The following is a 22,158-nucleotide window of genomic DNA, read 5'->3' on the forward strand; positions in this document are numbered from 1 at the left end:
AGGTTTAATTTTAATCATTTTGTGACGATGTGTGTTTTAATGTGGGCCACATGAAAGACTTTTCTCTTTCACACTTGAGAGACATATCTTCTTAATCTGAGCCTACCAAAGAAGTAAAATCAGCAACTGGGCAGAAGCGGAACTTCTTTTGCAGCGTATTGCAGATCTCCGCGTGCTGGAGAAATGATTTTTCCTCATTCTATTACTGAACAAATCACCGTCCGTGATTAGCCAACTTGGCTTCGACTCCCAGAACATACTTTGTGTTTCAGAGTTCTGAAACGGCTCCCAGCATCTCCTGTCCAAACCCGAGTGTAGTTTGTTTCTACGATGTAATCGCGGCCCTGGGGTTTCCCTGCCAGTTCTGCAGGGGCACTACGCTCATCACATCAGATTAAAGGACGTTTTCGACCGATCACTTTGCAGTTGGCTTCGTTTTCTTGGTCCAGTTGGCATTAGCCTGGGATAGCCGAGGCTGTCGGTCTGGCGAGGAGAGCGGAGAGGGTGAGGGTGGGTCTTCTGGGTCGGCTGGGTCGGCTTAGCTCAGGAGGTAGAGCAGTTGCCTTGTAACCGAAAGGTTGCTGGTTCGATCCCCAGCTCCTCCTAGTTGATGTGTCCCTGAGCAAGACGCTTAACCCTAACTGCTCCTGACGAGCTGGCTGTCGCCTTGCATGGTTGACTCTGCCGTCGGTGTGTCAATGTGTGTATTAACCAATGTAAGTCGCTTTGGATAAAAGCGTCTGCTAAATGCCCAAATTGTAGGGTGAGGAGGGGGGGAGGATGAGGCTGAGGGGCAGGGGGTGGGGGTGAGGGTGAGGGCAAGGAGAAGAGCGAGGGGGGGGGGGGTGAGGGGGAGGGCAATGAGAGGAGAGGAGCGAGCGGGAGGCGGGGGGGGTCGAGGAGAGGGATGTGGGGAGGGGGGTGAGGGGAAGTTTCTCACTGGTGGCTAAACCTCAGAAGGGCACTTTGTCGGCACGCATCGCCAGCTAGTCCTCCCCCATCCTCCTCCCCTGGCTGTTTTTGAAGAGGTATCAGGTTGTTGGCTGTTTATCGTCCTGTGTGTGTGTGTGTGTGTGTGTGTGTGTGTGTGTGTGTGTGTGTGTGTGTGTGTGTGTGTGTGTGTGTGTGTGTGTGTGTGTGTGTGTGTGTGTGTGTGTGTGCGCGTGATAGGACATCAAAGCGGGAAAACGATCCAGCCTCCAGAGGTCTGAGTCAGAGGTTGTGTGCTGGCTTTAACCTCTCAGACACACGCACACAAACAAACACTCGCACAAACTCACAAAAACGCTCAAACTCCCTCACACACATGTGATGCACGCAAACAGAAACGCAAACAAACACGCTCAAACTCCCTAACACATGCACACAAACACACACGCAAGAAATACCAAACTTATGCTGCACACAAATACACACGCACACAAAAACACACGCTTACAGAGCACACACGCGCACAGCACAAACAAGAAAACGCACCCACCCACACATGCGCACATAATAGTACAAACACAAACGCACACACCCAAAGCAACTCTCACGCCCCGATCTTCTTTTAGCTTCAAGCGAGAAAACAGAGCTCAGAGACAGTGGCGCGGTTTGTGATGTGAAGAAACAAAAAAAAATAACGCTATTTTTACTGCCATCAAACCTGTCAAACCCACAGACCCGCTGCTACCTGGGTCGCGCGCTTCACTTTAGACGCTCTTCATCAGCTCAGAGACGCCTGCGCTCCCAGTGGAGACGCTGTCAGCTGATCCACTGGAGAAACGGTTTCACTTTGATGCTCCAGGCTCACTTGAGCGATTAATGCGGTCTCTGAGCGTGTTAGAAGAGTGTTTTTTTGTACAGAGACCGTTCGCCGCGACAGAGAGATATGGTTGATGCTGTGATTAGATGAGATGAATATTAACGTGACGTTGACATAATTGTAAGTAGTGAGTTTCAATCACTAATCAACGCTGTTGGAAATTGTATATTCTGCCTGTTTACTATGTAACCACTTTATTAAGATATCGTAAGCTCTCTTTTTTAGTTGCAGTTCCTGAAGATTTAAACTTTTTCATCTGCATAATAATATGCAAAAATTTATTTAGTGGAACTAATTTTGAGTATGTAGGCCTATAGTCTTATTTTATTATAAATCGTTCAACACACATTGTCTGGTTCATTATGCCTCCCATTTCCCCACCAATGACTCGGCATAAATGAGAGGAGAGATTATTTAAATGTGCGACATTAAATTTCACCTATACGGTGTCTGTGTGTGCGTGCGTGTGTGTGTGTGTGTATATATATATATATATATAGGCACACTGGCTCACCGGCTCATTAAATTACCGTTCAAACTCTCATCTCCTTTCTCGTGAAGTTGTGTTCCATAAAAGATTAAAGTAAAACAATATAAAAGTTCTCTGCCAAAACGTGGTCTATGTGACGAGTGTTCAGACCTCAGGAAGTAGAGCCCTCGTCGATGAGGGCCTCCGCACCGAGCTAAATGAACTGCACTTGATACCTTCCCCTAGGAAGGAAGGAAGGAAGGAATGAAGGAAGGAAACAACGATCAAAATATGTCGAGTCAGCTTGACTTTCAAAGCGCCACTCCCCTCTGCGTCCTCTCTGAAAACAAACCTTCCCGGCAGAGCTCTTAAAAGCTGGAGAGGAAGTTCCTGATCCGGCATGTGAAGATGTACTCTGAGTCAAGACTTGAGTCTGTTCATGTATTTTTATTTATAGACATTTATGGGCCTTTTCCAGTGTTTGTATAGAGAGTGAGAGGGGCCTGTAAGTTCCATCTCTGTCTGTCTGTCTGTCTGTCTGTCTGTCTGTCTGTCTGTCTGTCTGTCTGTCTGTCTGTCTGTCTGTCTGTCTGTAGACACAGTCTTCTGTTCCTCCGTCTCTCTTATCCTCCGTTCCGTTCTGTTTGTCGTCTTTTAGTTTCGGTTGGAATCTCATTTTTTCATCTAAATTCTTGTTTCGAACATAAGGTTGTGAGCACTCTGCTCGTTGATACTCTATTCCTGCCGCCTCCTCGCCCCCCTGTGAATCCTCTCTCTCTCTCTGTGTACATTCCTCCTGCCCTCCCTCCTTTCTCTTTACTCTCTCTTATGTTGCCATCTTTCTCACGCTCTCTGTCTCCGTCCCTCCCTTCCTCCCTCTCTCTTTCATCCACTCTACCACTTCCATTCCTTTATACATATATCTATATCCCTTCCCCTTTCTACTCTCTATATATCACACTCCCCTTTCCTCCCTCTCTGCTCCCTCCCTCCCTCTCCCTCTTCCGTCCCTCTATATATAGCTCTCTCCCCCTTTCCTCTCTCCATATATCTCACTCCCCCTTTCCCCCCTCTCGTGAAGCCCTTTATATATCTCTCCCTCTTTCCTCCTTCTCTCCCCATCCTCTCTCTCTGCACTGTGTGTGTGTGTGTGTGTGTGTGTGTGTGTGTGTGTGTGTGTGTGTGTGTGTGTGTGTGTGTGTGTGTGTGTGTGTGTGTGTGTGTGTGTGTGTGTGTGTGTGCATAGACTGCAGAGTGATAAATTGTGATAGCATGTCAGGGTCAGAGACGGCTGGCTCCTCACCGTGTCTCATGCATCGTCTGGTTAGCACGCTAGTTAGCACGCTAGCTAGCACGCTCGCTAGCAGTGTTTCCTTCGTCCGGCTACATTCAATGTTTCTGCACGTCTTTAATGACTATTTACGATATTTATTAATGACTGATGCCGTCTGTTGATCACATTTGCAAGGAGAAGGTGTCGGCCCTGGAAACTAGATGAGCAACAACGAAAGCAGAAAATAAACTCATTCTGAAATAAAAAAGAGCACGATGACAAATAAAGTGAGAGAGCGTGAGAGAGACAGACGTGAACCACGTCCAAACGGGGTTCACACTTCACACTAACACCAATGTGGTGTTAATAACAAAACATCTGCATCACACTTGCTGCACCTTGCGTGTTAAATTGAAACCAAAAAAATAAAATTGTCATATTAATCGTGTATTGAATCTGCATAATTAGGAAAAACTAATTGGAAATACAAGAAAATATATTTTTTCAGAGCTTGAACAGAAACAGTGGATTGAAAGGCGGAGCAGGGGTCGCTGGTTCGACTCCGGAGGCAAGGCACTACTGGCTCCTGGCCAGGAGTGTGATTTCATTATAACGTGTTTGGTTGATCAAGGTTGACTAAAGCGTTGTTGTAAGGGTTTGATTTATTTTATTCAAGCATTATTTCAAGGTGATGGTACTTTTGAGAAGGAACCAAACGAATCATTCATCATCAGCTGGAATCTTGACTCTGTTTCAACAGATAACTCTTCTATTGTGATAAATACCGGAACCTGCTTTTCAGAATGGAGGCTCCATTCGCCCACGTACGTTCACGTCATCTTTGGAAGGTCGCACCTGTGAATGAAATGAGGTGTTTTCAGCTCATGACTTTATGAATAGAGAAGGCCACTAATTTCACCCCTCTGTTCATTTTTCTTTGCTTCGACTCTCTCCCTCTGTGTGTGTGTGTGTGTGTGTGTGTGTGTGTGTGTGTGTGTGTGTGTGTGTGTGTGTGTGTGTGTGTGTGTGTGTGTGTGTGTCCGCTTTACTGGCATGACATTTCCTTGACTATATTGCCAAAGCAATAACATAAAAACCGAAGCGAAACAAAAACAAAGTAATAAAAAAACGACCAAACATGCTGTTGAACAAATAAAAAAAACAATCACATTATAAAGATGGTTTACAAAGTCACAAACGCCCATGCACACACACGCACATGCACACACACACATATACACACACACGCACACATTCACGCACACGTAGCTTATAGAGATGGTTTATAACGATTATAAAGATGGCTTACAATGTCACACACAGGCACACAGGGCCGTAGCACCAAATCCTGGGCCCCTATACTATAGGTACTGATGGGCCCCCCTGCGCCAGGTTGTTGACGGGGGGGGGGGAGGGGGGAAGCGATTGTTGACGGGGGGGGCGGGGGGGGGAAGCGATTGTTGACGGGGGGTAAAAAAAAAAAGTAAAATACTTTTTTTTTTTTTTTTTTTTTTTTTTGGTCATGGGCCCCCCCTCTGCCTTGGGCCCCCCCACAACTGTCCCCTTTGTCCCCGCAGTCCGACGGCCCTGCAGGCACACATACACACGCACGCACACATATGCACGCACACACACACATATTCACGCACATGCACACATACACAAACACACACGCAGGCCATAAAGTTTGCAGAGAAAGTTGCTCGTCCCATAAACAGAGGCAAAAGGTCTCTCATTAAATATACATTTATTACATCACTTCTCACGGGAACACAGACGCATATAGACCTCCCCCTCCCCCTCCTCCCTCCGCCTGGAGGTGTGGACCAATAAAATGCAGCGGTCGCCATCCATGGTATTGAGTTCACTGAGTAGTTTGTGTTAACGTGCGTTCCTCTGGGTGAAACAGTTCTTGTGTTTTAAGTGTGACGGGCTGTCCAGACTATTTGGACTATCAAGGCAACGTACTCCAAATGCTCTGCTTTTGTCCGAACGACCCTGACAGTGACTCTGTGTGTGACCCGTTGTACGCTGTCCGTGGTCTGTCTCATCGTTTGATCGATGTGTAAGTCCAGACTGGTCCGGGGGGTCTGTAAGCAGCAGTACGCCCTCCACGATGAAGGACAGAAATCCTCTTAGTAAATAGTACTTGTTCAAGTCACCCTGCTCTGTTAAACGCTTTGGATAAGTACAAGATACTTTGATTCCAATAGACGATTTGCATATGTGCATGATTCATTTCAAGTCAACTTTATCATGTCAACTCGGTCGTGGAGTGGATCTAAAATTTCTCCGACCTTTCCAGTGATTTGGGGCTCACTCGCACAGCTGTACCCAAACAGAACACCCACTCTCCCCTAAAATGCACGCACGCACGCACGCACGCACGCACGCACGCACGCACGCACGCACGCACGCACGCACGCACGCACGCACGCACGCACGCACGCACGCACGCACGCACGCACACATCCCCTGCTGTGATTGGCTGGGGGGAGTGGAGTAGTAGATAGAGATGCTTCACACCTAGCAAGAAAAAATTCCTTTTTCTTTTCATCCAATCACAGCTGAAGAGGCGCGAGATCCGCCTGGCAACAATCACACGGATCCTTCTGGCATGAGACTTCCTTCATGTGCATTATGAAGTGTGTGTGTGTGTGTGTGTGTGTGTGTGTGTGTGTGTGTGTGTGTGTGTGTGTGTGTGTGTGTGTGTGTGTGTGTGTGTGTGTGTGTGTGTTAGAAGGATACAGTAGATTCACGTGATGCACAGTTCGGCGAAAATAGACTTAAATAAAAAAACACCAATAACTCAAACGACCCGTACCGCACCAGCAGCCTAAAGAACAGCAAAGCATTGTGGGTCAGGATTCTGCTGATGGCAGCCTCTCTCTCTTCCTGTGCCCTTAGGAGCCCAGCGGGGCTTCTGATTGGTGGCGGGCGGGAGAGTCATCTCAGCGCTGCGTTCAGATTGGCTAATGGCTCCGCAATCAGCCCGGACGCTTCATGTTTCAGAGGCTTATTTCTGTCCTAACGTCAACTCTATCATTAGGGAGAAGAAGGGGGGAGAGAGGTAGAGGAAGGTAGGGAGGAGAAAGTTAACTTTGATTATATATTCGCTGAGTGACTTTGAGCCGTGGGAGGAAGGATGTAACTTAATATATTATTTATCTATAAAGTTAGACATGAAGAGATATTATTATCTGTGTTTATGCATGTCCTTGTCAGAAATCAACCTCTAGGCGTGTGTGTGTGTGTGTGTGTGTGTGTGTGTGTGTGTGTGTGTGTGTGTGTGTGTGTGTGTGTGTGTGTGTGTGTGTGTGTGTGTGTGTGTGTGTGGAGATGTTATCAGGGATACGTTCTGCATGATGATGTGAGAAAAAGACTTTACCGGGGAAGAGAGAGAGGAAATAGAGAGTCAATGGATGAGAGGGGGGTGTACGCCCCCCCTCCTCCCCCCTCTCTCCCCCCTCCCTCCCCCTCTAGTGCTTGTGACGGGTAAAACAGTGACTAAGACCAAATAGAATGACTCCTATTTATAGAATCTGCGATTGAGGATAAAACCACAAACATTATATGTATCCTTCTCTCCCCTCTCCCCCTCCCCCTCTTCTACCTCCCCCCTCTCCCCAATCACCAGGGGACTACAGACTGGCACTTGGCAGTGTGTTCCTCTCTCTAGCTCTCAGCCAATCCGCCGCCTTCCTTTCGTCTTGTGATCCAGCCCCCTTCATCTCCTCCCCGTGTTCAGAGTCACACTTAATGGTGCATAGATAATTCAGAGAGAGAGAGAGAGAGAGAGAAAGAGAGGGGTAGAGAGAGAGAGAGAGAGAGAGAGAGAGAGGAGAGGGAGAGAGGAGAGGAGAGAGAGAGGAGAGAGAGAGAGAGAGAGAGAGAGAGAGAGAGAGAGAGAGAGAGAGAGAGAGAGAGAGAGAGAGAGGGGAGAGGGAGAGAGAGAGGGTAGAGAGGGGTAGAGAGAGGGGTAGAGAGACCGAGAGGGAGAGGGGTAGAGAGACCGAGAGGGAGAGGGGTAGAGAGACCGAGAAGGAGAGGGGTAGAGAGACCGAGAAGGAGAGGGGTAGAGAGACCGAGAAGGAGAGGGGTAGAGAGACAGAGAGAGAGAGGGAGAGAGAGAGAGACTACATCAACAGTGTGTGGTGCTGTGCATCACAAGTGTGGTTTGTTGTGGCTTTCGTCCGCTCCATCACCCCAGGCGATGGTTGGACCACACAGCTGTGCATGCAAAGGCGGTCCACTCCAATATGAAGTACTGTTCTAGGGTCTTCTCATCCACAGTTTACTTCGTAGTTGAAGTGTGGGTGCGTGTGCGTCCCTTATTGCGTGTGTGTAGGTGCATCCCTGTGTGTGTGTGTTTGTGTGTGCATCCCCGTGTGTGTGTTTTTTTGTTGTGTGTGCGTCTCATGGTGTGTGTCTCATGGTGTGCGTCTCATGGTGTGTGCGTGTGTGTGTGTGCATGTGTGTGTGTGTGTGTGCGTGAGGGTCCCTGTGTGTGTGCATGCATCTGTGTGTGCGTGTGTGTGTGTGTTTGTATTTGTCCCTGTGTCTGTGTGTGCGTGCGTCCCTGTAGTTGTGCGTGTGTCCCTGTGTCTGTGTGCGTGTGTCCCTACGTGTGTGTGTGCGTGAGTCCCTGTGTCCGTGTGTGCGTGCGTCTCTCTAGTTGTGCGTGTGTCCCTGTGTGTGTGTCTGAGTCCCAGGGCGGCTCAGTTTCCCTGTAGTCCCTGTAGTCCCTGTAGTGTCTCCCCTGCTGAAGTCCTTCCGGAGAGCAGCGGCTGTTACACGATGCTGAGCCGCCCCTGAGGCAGCAGATCAGCTGACGAAATACTCCGGGGGGTTTCATGGACACACAGATGAGAGTCAGGGTTTTTGGGGGGAGGGAGACAGAGGGAGAAAAGTGAGTTGTTTGAAAGTCGGTAGCAACTTCACTTTCCTTCAGCTTGCCCTCTCTGGCGCCATCTAGTGGCTGTAGTGCATTAACACACACTGCGCTCTGTTTACGCTCGAACAAGTAGAGAACAAACTTCATCAAAACCACAGTTATAAAAAATCTGTTATCTGGTATTTCATTCAATTAATATCTCTCTCTCTGTCTCTGTCTCTTTATCTTTCTGTGTCTGTCTGGCTGTCGGTCTCTCTCTCTCTCTCTCTCTCTCTCTCTCTCTCTCTCTCTCTCTCTCTCTCTCTCTCTATCCCTCTACCTCTGTCTGTCTCTCTACCTCTCTCTCTCTACCTCTACCTCTCTCTCTCTCTACCTCTCTCTCTCTCTACCTCTCTCTCTCTCTACCTCTCTCTCTCTCTACCTCTCTCTACCTCTACCTCTCTCTACCTCTACCTCTCTCCACCTCTACCTCTCTCTCTCTCTCTCTCTCTCTCTCTCTCTCTCTCTCTCTCTCTCTCTCTCTCTCTCTCTCTCTCTCTCTCTCTTTCTCTTTCTCTTTCTCTCTCTCTCTCTCTCTCTCTCTACCAGCTGTCCACTGCACCCTGAGCCAGAATGGCGTTGAGCACCGGCTGTCCCCGGAGGATGTGATGTCACAGCTGGAGGAAGAGGAGGAGTCCGTGGACGAGGGGCCGCTGACCCTGGGCGGCGGCGGTGGCGAAGACCCCCGGTACGAGGGCCACCACGGTTACCACGGTTACCACGACCTCAGCCCCAGCGGGTACAGCCAGCGCCACGCCCCCCCACAGCGATCGGTGTCCGAGTCGGAGCTCTCCAGGGTACGTCATGTGACCTGTATCACCCAACACTAGAAGGGGGACTCATGCTATATAGTCCGTCGTCATGTGACCTGTATCATCTAACAGTGCTTCATGCTTCATGGTCTGTCGTCATGTGACCTGTATCATCTAACAGTGATTCATGCTTTATGGTCTGTCGTCATGTGACCTGTATCATCTACCAGTGATTCATGCTTTATGGTCTGTCGTCATGTGACCTGTATCATCTAACAGTGATTCATGCTTTATGGTCTGTCGTCATGTGACCTGTATCATCTAACAGTGATTCATGCTTTATGGTCTGTCGTCATGTAACACTAGAAGGTTGATTCATGCTTTATGGTCTGTCGTCATGTGACCTGTATCATCTAACAGTGGTTCATGCTTTATGGTCTGCCGTCATGTAACACTAGAAGGTTGATACATGCTTTATAGTGTATGATAATAACAACTGTTATCATCTAAAACTAGACGGGTAATGCATTGCTTATAGTCTCACACTAATGAGACCTGTATCATCTAACACTAGAAAGGGGGATGCATACTTTAAAGTCATGATGTAAAAAGGAATGTTAGTATATGCTAAACGTGAACCTCCTATAATGGCGCAATTTGATTGGTTTTCTATCTCGGGATATTGGGCAATATCCCATGATTGAGATCTCAAACTCAGCATATTGCGTGACTGTCGTCTCGTCACGCTAATAAAAACAAATTAACCGCTAATAAAAACAAGTAAATCCCGTCAAAGTGTTATCTTGTTTATTTTTGGAGTCTTCACGTGTAGTATATACTAAAACAATTATTTACCTCAGGCTCCGTGAATAGTGGGGAAAAGTCCCCTCGACCTTCGGTCTCAGGGGCTATCCCCACTATTCACTTCGCCTTCGGCTAATAATTGTTAATCATCATCTAAAACTAGAATGGTGATTCATGCTCTACTTGTAGTCCGGTTCCCATGGGGATGATGAGCAGACCTGCAAAACTCATATTTTCGAGCAAAACTTTTATAACTGCAAGAATATCCAAATGTTGCATGTTCACCTGCATTTTTATTAGACAGGTGAGCAACATGAGAAGATCGACTGAACAACTAGAGAAGGTGAAGGAATATGGTGATTTGGTTAGATGATTATGGTTAGCCAATCAGAGTGCCATTGTGGGCAGTGTGGGCAGGTCCAATCGAGAAAAGCAGTGGTATCCATAGTAACGCCGCAACCAGCTAGAGTTCAGATCCAAGATGGCCGACTGAGACCCATCGGGGAGAATGGTTGGTTCTAGGGTTAGAACCTCGATCTATCCACCAGGAACATAGTGGTGTTCAACCTACGGTGCGGGAGCCACGAGGGGCCCTGAGTGGGGCCCTTAGCCTCCGCGGCTAACAAGCTGTTGGTCTCCTTTGTTGACCAACTTCCGTGTGATGGTTGCTAAGGATTGTACCTGATTGTTCCGGAACATCCGTGGTCCCCTAAGTTTGCGATCTTCAAAATCCAGGTGTCTGTGTTTGACGTGCTTAAATTCGAAGTCATGTATCCATTTTATGCCCGGGGTCTGTCGCTCTAATAGCTTATTAATTATTCTGTCATCTGTAGTGGTGTCTTGGCTCCTAACACACAAACACACGCACGCACGCATACACGCACGCACGCATACACACAAACACTCCCACGTATGTTGCACATTAATCTTACATCTTTCCCCCCTTTGACAAACCTGGCGTAACAAATCGGAGAAAGTCAGTGAGAGAGCAGCCATACTCAAGGACAGAGGGAACGAGGGAGACAAGAACGTTAATTAGTAATGTAATAGCGACGAGCCTGACAACACACTGGCTGCCTGAGAGTCTTTAAATAGCCTCTCGTTCAGTCAATGTGACGCTAATAGCGCCGCTGCTGTTTCACGCTTGCTGCAGTTTTGAATCACCACCGCTAGATGGCGCAAGATGACAACGGATCACACCGCTGAACGGCTTCTAACTTTAACTATTTATTCAACGCCACGGTGTGCACACAAACACACACACGTACACACACACACACACACACACACACACACACACACACACACACACACACACACACACACACACACACACACACACACACACACACACACACACGCAGGACAGCTCCATCTGTCCGAGGAAGGCCTAAATGCCACGTGTTTTATCATTAGTGATAAAACACGTGGCTGTTTTACATGGCAGCTGTTGATGAAAAAGTTTAATTTGATTTTAGCAAATATATCTTAATTGAGGTAATGTCTGTGTTCACACCTGTAATCCAATCTTCCCCAGACGGATTCTGACGATCAGGGGTCTCTACCATGCGTGGCTGTGTTTGCTTTGTGTGCGTTGTCACATCCTACAAACACCCACCATAATACCCGGGCCAGCGATGCTGATCGTGACCTTTAGCGCTAATAGAGCCTGAATGATTTGACCTTGTTGTTGACCATTGTTTGCTCTCACAGCCTCTCTGCCTCGTATCACCATAAACACGAGTCACCCCCTTCAGATAATGTCCTCTGTTTGAAAAACAACAACAGTTTGACCTCTTAATCAAACTGCACATCAAGCACAGCAAAAGGACCACTGTGGGTTAAATCCCCAGTTTTTCGAGAGGGTTCTCGACCATCGAACAGCAGTGTTGACTGTTGAGTTAAATACAGTTGGTTAAAACCCATAAACCTCCCTGAGCTCTGAACGGCCACAAACGGCTTTCATAATTATAAGAATTCGAAATCCGATGCTGCTTCATTTCATCGCGTTTAACCATCTGACCACAGGCTCTCCCACTGTGGCCCCGGTGGTTATGGGTCATGTGAAGGTACGGGATAGTCCAGCGGTCAGGGGCGTTTGACTCCCAGCTGAAAGGATCTGGGTTCGATCCCCGATGTCCACGGCCGATGCGGGTGATCTGCGTTGAGCGGGAAAACCCTCTAACCCCCGACCTGCATATCTAATAGACCGAGTCTCGGATGATAAAAGTTCTACGCAAACCACCGAATATTCAATATAAACCTTAACGAAGCACCGCCACTATCTCCCGCCGTCTCATTAGGGGACACCTCCGACCCCTCTCCTCTCCTCCTCTACTCCTCCTAACCTCTCCACCTCACCTCTCCTCCTCCCAACCTCTCCTCCCATCCTCTCCTCCTCACCTCTCCTCCTCCACCTCTCCTCTCCACCTCTCCTTTCCTCTCCACTTCCCGTCCTCGCCTCTCTTCGTCACCTCTCCACCTCTCCGCAAAGTCTCTCTCACCTTACGTTCTCCAGAATTATTTAGCAATTTCTCGCTCGGCAGCCTCACAATCTGGTTTGAATACGCTCCCCTCTCTCTCCCTCCTCTCCCTCCTCTCCCTCCCTCCCTCCCTCCCTCCCTCCCCCAAGCATGTGATCTGGGCCTGGTGGGGAGCAGGGAGTGTGTGTTGGAGGGGCCGGTTGACTTCTGTGCCGTTATTGTGTTAATGTTGGGGCCCACTGTGTCATCTTAACGGGCCCCAGCACTTAAAGCACTTTCATTTTCTTTGAGGTTTTTTTTCTATTTCCTTATTTTCTTCTCATTGTTGGGATTTAATTCAGAGTTTTATCTCTTGGGACGTTGTCCCTGCTCTGTTGCCTCGGTAACGTGAAGAGAGAGAGCGTGCGCGTGTGTGTGTATGTCCACGATGTGGGTGGATAGATAGTGTGTATCTAACAATGTGTATAATGTGTATTCAGTCGTGTTAGCGCGGGGTGGCACGCACACTCATGTGCGCAGACATTGTGTGGATATGTGTGTGTATCGGGATTTCTCGTACGACCCAGCAAGCTGTCAGTCATCTCTCTGTTCCTGGTCCAGATTGTTTTGTTATGGCGGACACACACACACACACACACACACACACACACACACACACACACACACACACACACACACACACACACACACACACACACACACAAAGAAAGAGAGTTAATTAAACCCAAGTAGATGCACATTTTAACATTACACGCACACACACACATCCTTAGCCTCCGTTTGCTGAGGTTGTCAGCCAACATTCTTGCTCGCTTTCACTCGCTCATTCTCCGGCTCTCTCTCTCTCTCTGTCTGTGGCCACTAGTCGAGGTTAGTTAGCATTAAGCTGACTAGTGTTCAATGGTTAGTACGATACTCACACCCTATCTGCAGACCTGAGGGTTCTTGACTTCCACTATTTCTTATTCAAAGCATCCAAATGGTAAATGAACTAAACATGAGAGAGAGACGGAGAGAGAGGCAAATTGACACTGGAGAGGCCAGATTGAGCATGAAGGAGAAACGAGGGAGTATCTGTTACGTGGACGAAAGAGAGAGCAGTACTCTATCTCTCCCTCCCTCTCTCTCTCCCTCCCTCCCTCCCTCCCTCCCACATTGCTGCCTTCAACTCAAAACAGAGCGACTCGAAAATAATCAGCTGTGTGTTTGTGCGCGCGTGTGCATGTGTGTGTGTGTGTTCGCCTGTGTGTGTGCGCATGCATGTGCCTCTACGCATGCCTCATTAGCATACATTTGACTAAACACGACCCCATTGGCCAGGGCTGCTCCACACACTAGACAACAGTGCATTGTGATTAACTAGTTGTTGACCTCCCCCCTTCCTGGTTAATAACCCATCAAAGCCACTTCTCTGAGTACAGTGGAGAACCGTTTAGTACCCTCTACGTCTGTTCGTGTTTGGCTTCACGCTGCACTGTGTGGAACGCCCGCAATCCAACGATTCCACGACGACATGGGGAGGCATGTGGCTCAGGAGGTAGAGCGGGTCGACTGGTAACCGGAAGGTTGCTCGTTCGATTCCCCGGCTCCTCCTAGCTGAGTGTCGAGGTTGTCCCTGAGCAAGACACCTCACCCTGACTGCCCCTGACGAGATGGCTGTCGCCTTGAAAGGCTGACGACGCCGCCTGTGTGGGAAACGTGTGCATGAATGGCTGAATGTGAGGCAGTATTGTAAAGCGCTTTGAGTGGCTCACCGGTTAGGAAAGCGCTGTGTAAATGCAGTTCATTTACATGACTAATAAACTTGAACCTGAGGGCAGAGCTTCTTCAGCTAAGCTTTATTCAAAGTGACTTTCAGAGAGTCTTATCGTTAGATGCTGTTAGACTTCCCCGACAATGTTTACAGACCGCAGACCCCGGGATTTGAATACCGGGACCATACAGCCGGGGGGGGGGGGGGGGGGGGGGGGTCAACCACCCCTCACCCCCTGTAAGTTAGTAGTTCCGTCTGTTTCGGTTGTAGTTCTGTGTCTGCAGCCCGGAGCGGTTGCTAAGCAACGGTTGACCGCACACAGAGTAGAGGGCGACGACAGAGCGGCCGCACAGTTGCGGGTCGACCGTCCAGGTGCGGCCGCCGTCCAACACTAAACGGGCGTGATTCATTCGGGGCTTCCCCCTCCGATGCTGGGCCGCATTCCAAACCCAAACCACCAGCGTGAACACGACTCGGCGACGTCGACGTTTTTTTTCTGCCGTTTTTTAAATATATATTCTGTATTATTCAAATGAAGAAATATGCAAACCTTAACAGATGTTTTGCTAGTATTCTAAACAGAATAACAAATGAGTGGATACGCCGCGGCTGTACCGAACTGCAGGGGTGACAGCTCGAACAACACCAACGCTATCCAATAGGAACAGAGGGAAAGGGCTCGGCAGGGGGTGTTTAAAACAGTGTGTTGGTGTCGAAAACAACTGACATGAACATGAGTGGCCTGATAGGGGAGTCTAACACCCCCGGTGGGATTTCGATTCAGAGGTGGTATTTTTGTCTGAGTATTTCTTTCATACTTTTGTCCCTTTTATGGACAGTGAAGATTCAGATTCAGATTCCCCTCTGAGCGAGACAACTGCCACTTACTGCTCCCGACGAGCTGGAGTGTGAGTGGGAGGAGGAGGAGAGGGAGGGAGTGGGAGGAGGAGGAAGAGAGAGGGAGGAGGAGAGGGAGTGGGAGGAGGAGGAAGAGAGAGGGAGGAGGAGAGGGAGTGGGAGGAGGAGAGGGAGGAGAGGGTGGGAGTGGGAGGAGGAGGAGAGGGTGGGAGTGGGAGGAGGAGAGGGAGAGAGTTTGAGGAGGAGGAGAGGGTTAGGCAATATTGTAATGCACTTTGAGTGGCCACTGGTTAGGAAAGCGCAACATATTGCATTCCATTTACTGTTATCTGACAGAGTTTCTGCGCCCCGCCTCACTCTGTTTGTGTGTGTGTGTGTGTGTGTGTGTGTGTGTGTGTGTGTGTGTGTGTGTGTGTGTGTGTGTGTGTGTGTGTGTGTGTGTGTGTCTGTGTGTGTGTGTGTGTGTGTGTGTGTGTGTGGGGTGTGGTGGCCTGCAGTCGGGCTTCGTGAAGCTGTCCAAGCCGGTGGCGCTGTGGACCCAGCAGGACGTGTGCAAGTGGCTGAAGAAGCACTGTCCCAACCAGCACCAGATCTACAACGACTCCTTCAGGCAGCACGACATCACAGGTAGGCCCTGCTAAACAGACAGCCCACGCTGCCTTACCTCCTCACACTCCTGCTGCTCATCTGCCTGCTCCTGCTGCTCCTCCTCCTGCTACTACTCATGCTCCCTCCCTCTCCTACTCTTCCTCCTCCTGCCAGAGACTCCTCCTTCCTCTCCCACTCCTCCTCCTCCTCCTGCCTTCCTCTCCTCCTCACACCCCCTCCCTGTCTCTTCCTCCCTCACTCCCTCCCTGTCCTTTTCCTCCTCCTCCTCCTCCTCCTCCCCCTCCTCCCCCCTCTCCCTCTCCTCATCCTCCCCCCTCTCCTCCTCCTCCCTCCTCCTCCTCCTTCGCCTCCTCACACTCCCTTCCTCTCCTCCTCTCCTCCTCCTCCTCCTCCTCCTTCGCCTCCTCACACTCCCTTCCTCTCCTCCTCCTCCTCCTCCTCCTCTCCACCCGCTCGTCCTCCCCCTGACTGGTAAAGGAGATGTGAATATTAAAGGCTTGTCTGTTGGATGATGAATGCGTGTGTGATGTATGTTGTGTTACGTTCACATTACTATTCATTCATTAAGTGACCTACAGTGATTCATTTATTTATATTAATAACTCATGAATAATCAATGGAGGGGCAGAGAGGTCAAAGAGAAGATATGGAATACTGGAGGAGTTTGAAGTCCGACATAGTGACAAAATAACCTGCAGATAATAATATGAACATCATAAGCGTCGTATACATTGTGGTTCAAACCCAGAACCATGGAGCCCACAACTGTCTTGTCTGCTCCCTCCCTCCCTCCCTCCCTCCCTCCCTCCCTCCCTCCCTCTCTTTCTGCCTCACCTCACTCTCCTCTTCACCTCTCTCCCTCCCTCTCCTTCCTCCTCACCTACATCCCATTCCTCTTCCCTTCCATCCCTCCCTCCCTCCCTCCCTCCCTCCCTCCCTCCCCCTCACCTTCCTGTCATCCTCAGCTCCCTCCCTCCCGTCCTCCCCCTCCCCTCTCTCACCCCTTCCCCTTCAATCAGGTGCTCTGAGGACTCACCTCAATGCAACCCCCCACCCCCTCCCAGCCTCCCCCCTCCCCCCCTCCCCCCGCCCCCAACGAGGCGTGACACCACTTCCACCTGCCGTCGCTAATTCCTCCGCGTTAGCTTGCGGCGCGCAGCATGAGCGACCGCGTTAATATGTTTACTCGCTGGCTCACCGATGACCTCGCTGAGACACGCTCCGCTGCCGTAACAGCATAATAGCTCATTCCGGAGGTATTACCCAGGATGCACTTTCGTGTGTGTGTGTGTGTGTGTGTGTGTGTGTGCAGGGAAGCGAAAGGTTAGCATTGTTAGCATGCTCCATTGAGTGGCAGTGATATAGCATACTAATGCTTCACCGTGCATATTTTTTACGATTTTCTGCTCTCTGTAACGACACAGATTGACAATTAGACACTTGGCATCGATTTGTGTTTAAACGTACGGAGCTGGAAGGAATGAGGCACCGATTTGCTTTGTTGAGAGCGCATTAGATGGGTTTGGTGTATTATGTACACACATTTATTTATTGGGTTTGGTGTCAGTAAATGCCCTTAGATTTGATAATCAAAGCCATCCTTGCGTCTCTCAACTCTGTGATGCATCTTCAACGTATGTAATGGAACTTATGTTCGGTGAAGTCGGAGACGAATGAAAACAGAAGTAATGAATGAATAATTAATAGTTCAATCATTCATAAGAAATGTGATGGAGATTCCTCCTTCAAACCCCACGCTAAAGTCAAGATAAAAACAGATCGACGACTTTAATGCATCTTTAACTTGACTTTGAAAAAAAGATGTTCTCTACATCATCCTTATTTGCCGTTCAATTAATTAAGCAATAAGCTCTTATTTTAATGATGTATAAACTTAACGACCCAAATCATATTTCTGCTTCGATCCTATTCCCTGTGTGTTGTTCATAGTGTAACACGTCAACAAAGAGTTAATTAAACCGAAGTAGATACTAACGAATGCACATTTAAACATTATACACAAGCACATGCACAAACATGAACACACACACACACACACACACACACACACACACACACACACACACACACACACACACACACACACACACACACACACACACACACACACACACATGCCAGTACGCACGCATGCAGACACAATTAGCCACACAAAAACTTAGCCACACACACACTCTGACACACACTCTGACACACACAAACACACACACACAAACTGACAACACCCTGACACACACACACACACTCAGCCCCACACACAACCACCTCCTTAGCATCCCAATTAACCGATAATGACAAGCCCAAAACATGCACGTAATTTTCGTTTGTCTCCGCATCAAAAACATTAATTAACAGAATCCAATTAAATCAGGCCAAGCCGCAGCGATTGGACGCACAGCACAATTAGCATCCCAATCAATCTTTGTCATAGAAATATCCTGCCAGATATATTGTCTGTTGCTTTGCTTCGCGGTGTGATTAGAGTAAACCAGGGGGGGGGGGGGGGAATGAATCGCACCTGCTGCCATCAGCAGGAAGCGGCAACACGCTGTAAATGTATGCACAATCACAGCCCAGGCTCTTCCCGTTCGTTACGCTCTCCGGAGAGGAGCGCCGGCGAGGACGCTGGCGTCGGAGCGCGCCGCGGCCGCGTGCGTGCGGCTGCATATTCCTGCGGTGTTTGTAGTCAATCAGGCTTGTTTTGTTTGCCTCACGGTTGATGTAAATCATTTGAGTCCATGCTATTTCCGGGGACACGTTTCAAGCTAACCACAGTTATGAATGTTTTCTTCACCACATAACGGACAACACCACATATGAGGATAAGTCAAAGACTACAAACATGGCCACTTTGCCATTTCCGTTCAAGCCAAGACAGACCAGAGGTTCACCTGGGTCAATTAGAACATGAAGGTGTGGCCTATTTACCGTTCCGCCCACTCCCGATATTACTGTTTGTTTACCAGTGGTCGGCAGATGCTTTATGAACCACCTCCCTACCGCAAGCCCGTTTACCTTGTGTCTCTGTTAGCAGAAACCACGTTGTTGAACATTTACCACTCTCCGGGTCTTACCTAGCACGAGACGACCATACCATAAAGGATCGAATTAGTTTCACATCACTGTGTGGGCGGGCAGCTGGGCTGGTGGATTATGTTTTTTACCTCTGTGTTTTAACCATGAGCTGGGTGCCTATACCTTAAAACTGGTTTGTCCTTCTGCTATTACTGTCATGGATGCGTTATATAGTTGCGTTGTTATTCCCAGGCCTTAGGGGGCGCTCTACGGCCCCTGTTAAGCGTAACTTGTAACATTGTCCCGGTGTTTGTAAATCCAGAGTTAAAGTGGATATCAACGTCTCGATCTGTGTTCCTGTGTCACTCTATTCCTAAGAAGATATCCTTACATAATATAGCGAACATTATATAAATAAACCGCCGTTGGTCTCTGCTAGTCGCGGGTCCAAGGGGATTGGACTGGCCTGGTTCCAGTGAGGGGGTCTGAAAATCACAGCGCTCGGAGCATCTAAGGGGGGGGGGGGGGGGGGGGGCCCGGGGAGCTAGGGGTCTCAGACTAGACAGTTTAACGTCTCATCGATTTAAAACACATGGCGGCCGCCTCCTCTCTAGACCGCCGTCACCTCCGCCAAAGAGGTCCGCGCTCCTCCGCCTCTCTGCTCCGTCACTCTGCCAAGACACCACCCGCAGGACGCAGCACCCTCAGGGACGTGGTCCACCAGAGACCTCTTAAACTCGGAGGAACTTTCATTTTCGTTTTGGGATGAATAAAGTGTTTATCTTTCTAACTGTCGACTGCACCACCACCACCACCACCACCACCACCTCCTCCTCACGCTCCGTCAGCCATCATCACCCGCTCCGTCATCACCACCGCCAACACCACCACCCCAATTACCAGTAACTCTGTATTCTGCATCAGCACCACCACACCACCACCCTCCATCGACACTCTCGCCACCCACCCATCCGTCATCACCACCACCGCCTCCACCTCAAGCACCACCTCCTCCTCCAGCGCCATCACCACCACTGTCTCCACCTCCACCTCCACCACCTCAACCACCACCACGACCAGTGCGTCCTCCACCACCACCACCGCCACCATCACCTCCACCACCAGGACCACCTCCACCGCTGTCTTCTCCTCACCTCCACCACCCTCCTCCTCCCCCGCCCCCCCGAACCCCACGTTCGCCCAGCCCCCCCCCACAGAGCTCCACTTAACCACAGATCAGCCATTATAAAACCATTAGGGCGTATTAGACCATAATTAGATATTAGACGTAATCCCGTGTAATGACGGCGTGAGGCTGTGTAAACCGCCGGGGGGGGGGGGGTTGAAGGGGGGGGAGGGGCGCCAACCGTATGCTAGCAAGGTACACATCCAGCGCCTCTATACGCGTCGTTAGCGGAGGAGCTAGGGAGTCGCCCCCGATCGATGGGAGGGGACGGGGGAGAGGAGTGAGAGACAGATAAGGGAGAGAAAGGCCAGGCGACAATTTAATTATATCCTCTCCATCGGGTGCTCGGTCAAAGAGCAGACCCCGACCGTGGCCAATCAGAAGCCTCGCTCCAGGCACACACAGATGAGGTCGAGATAGCTAGCTAGCCTGGTGCTTTGTGCTCTAGCATGTAGCCTCGAGCCATGTCCGCATCTGACAACACGAATATAGGAAGAATTATCCGTTGTGGTTTGACTAAATGTTTTTTTTTAATGTTTTTAGATCCAACCCACTGTGGAGACCTCTGAGTTTTAATGCGTTTGTCAACGTTTTTACTCAACTACTTACTTATTACTCATAATAAAGAGTTAGTTAGCATCTGCTGTTGTCCAAAGCAACTAACGGTGGATTACCTTACATTAACGTACATTGAGGGAGGTGTAAGTGGTGAGAGAGTCCAACTGAAGGACCTACAGGATTGGTAACGCTGTGGAAATTTGGTTTCAATCCCAGAAACTTTCAGTTTGAAGCTGAACACCCCTAGCGAGTAACTCCGCTCTCCTGGCCCCACGCACCCCCCCACCCCCTCTAAACATAATCTACTGTATACATTATGTACAATACACTGGGATGTGTGTGGGGGGGCAGCTAGCTAGAAATCGGTGTAACTGATACTCTAATACAACTAATAATACTCCCTGTCTCGCCCTCACTATCCATCTAGCAGGACTGCTCTCACTGCACAAAGCAGTGAATGGATGAAAGCTTCACCGGGCTAACAGCACCCGGCCTGATGTACGATGTTATAAGGCTGTAAATTATGAATAGGCTGTAATAGTAGCAGGCGTCCTGCACTGCTTATATCCTGCCAGGATGTTTTAAAGAGGTTTTTCTACATCATCTGGCTCGCAGATCCTAATGAAGCCCAATAGTGCAAGTCTCTGTGGCCACATGTTTTAAAGAAGAGTGGATTAAATACTTAATAACCCGTCCTCTTACCTATCCGATTGCTGGCTTAGCTGGGAAAACGTGTGTGTGTGTGTGTGTGTGTGTGTGTTTGTGTGGTTTGTGTATGTGTGTGCGTGTTTGTGTGTGTGTTTGCGCGCGTGCAAGGTCATGAATGTGGATGAATCTGCCTCCACACTGCTCATTAATCTAATTCCTACGAGCTGTGTGTGTGTGTGTGTGTGTGTGTGTGTGTGTGTGTGTGTTTATCCTTTGTGTTTGTGTGTGTGTGCGCCTTTGTACATGAATCCCCAATTTCATTTGGCGAGTGCTTTCAAATTGATGCAGTGCATGGCACTGCCTGCAGATCATAATGCAATATTATTCTGCCATTGTATTCTGTTTCCCTCGGCCTTCATCTCCCCCTCCCTCTCGCCCACTTCCTCATTCAAATACTACACAGGGTCGAGAGGGAGGGAGGGAGGGAAATGGAGGGAGGTAGAGGGAGAGAGGTTGAGAGAGGGAGAGGTTGAGAGAGAGAGACATTGCGGGGGGATGGAACGAGGGAGAGATAGAGAGAGGGAGGTTGAGGGAGAGCGAGGGAGGTAGAATGAGGGAGAGGTAGAGAGAGAGGGAGGGGGAAATAGGGAGAGAGAGGGGTGGAGAGAGAAGGAGGTGAAATGAGGTGGAGTGAAAGAGAGAGGGAGGTGGTACGAGGGAGAGAGAGGAGGAATGAGTGAAAGGAAAGTGGAATGAGAGAGAGAGGGTGGTGAAAAGAGGGAGGGAGATAGAGTTTGAATGTGGGAGGTGGAACAAGGGAGAGAGGTAGAGTGAGAGATCGAACGAAAATCGCTGCTTATAAGCATATCCTTAAAGTGTAGCCAAACGCTTAAATAAAACGTTAGTGACAGCACCCCCTATTGGCCAAACCGGGGTTACAGCTGCTGCTATTTAGCATTGGCTTTAGAAACGGGCTAATGAAGTCACCA

The 22,158-nt window shown here is 49.2% G+C and overlaps 1 protein-coding gene across 1 annotated transcript in view; it reads left to right on the forward strand.

Annotated features, from left to right (window-relative positions):
- samd12 (sterile alpha motif domain containing 12) overlaps nt 1-22,158 on the forward strand; it is a 34,085-nt gene that overhangs the window by 7,765 nt on the left and 4,162 nt on the right. Inside the window, exons 2-3 of the mRNA XM_030347704.1 lie at nt 9,032-9,279; nt 15,630-15,759. Of these exons, the coding sequence (XP_030203564.1) occupies nt 9,032-9,279; nt 15,630-15,759 (378 nt within the window). The remainder of the gene's footprint in view (nt 1-9,031; nt 9,280-15,629; nt 15,760-22,158) is intronic.

This window comes from Gadus morhua, chromosome 22 (genome assembly GCF_902167405.1).
Source record: "Gadus morhua chromosome 22, gadMor3.0, whole genome shotgun sequence".
NCBI lineage: Eukaryota > Metazoa > Chordata > Actinopteri > Gadiformes > Gadidae > Gadus > Gadus morhua.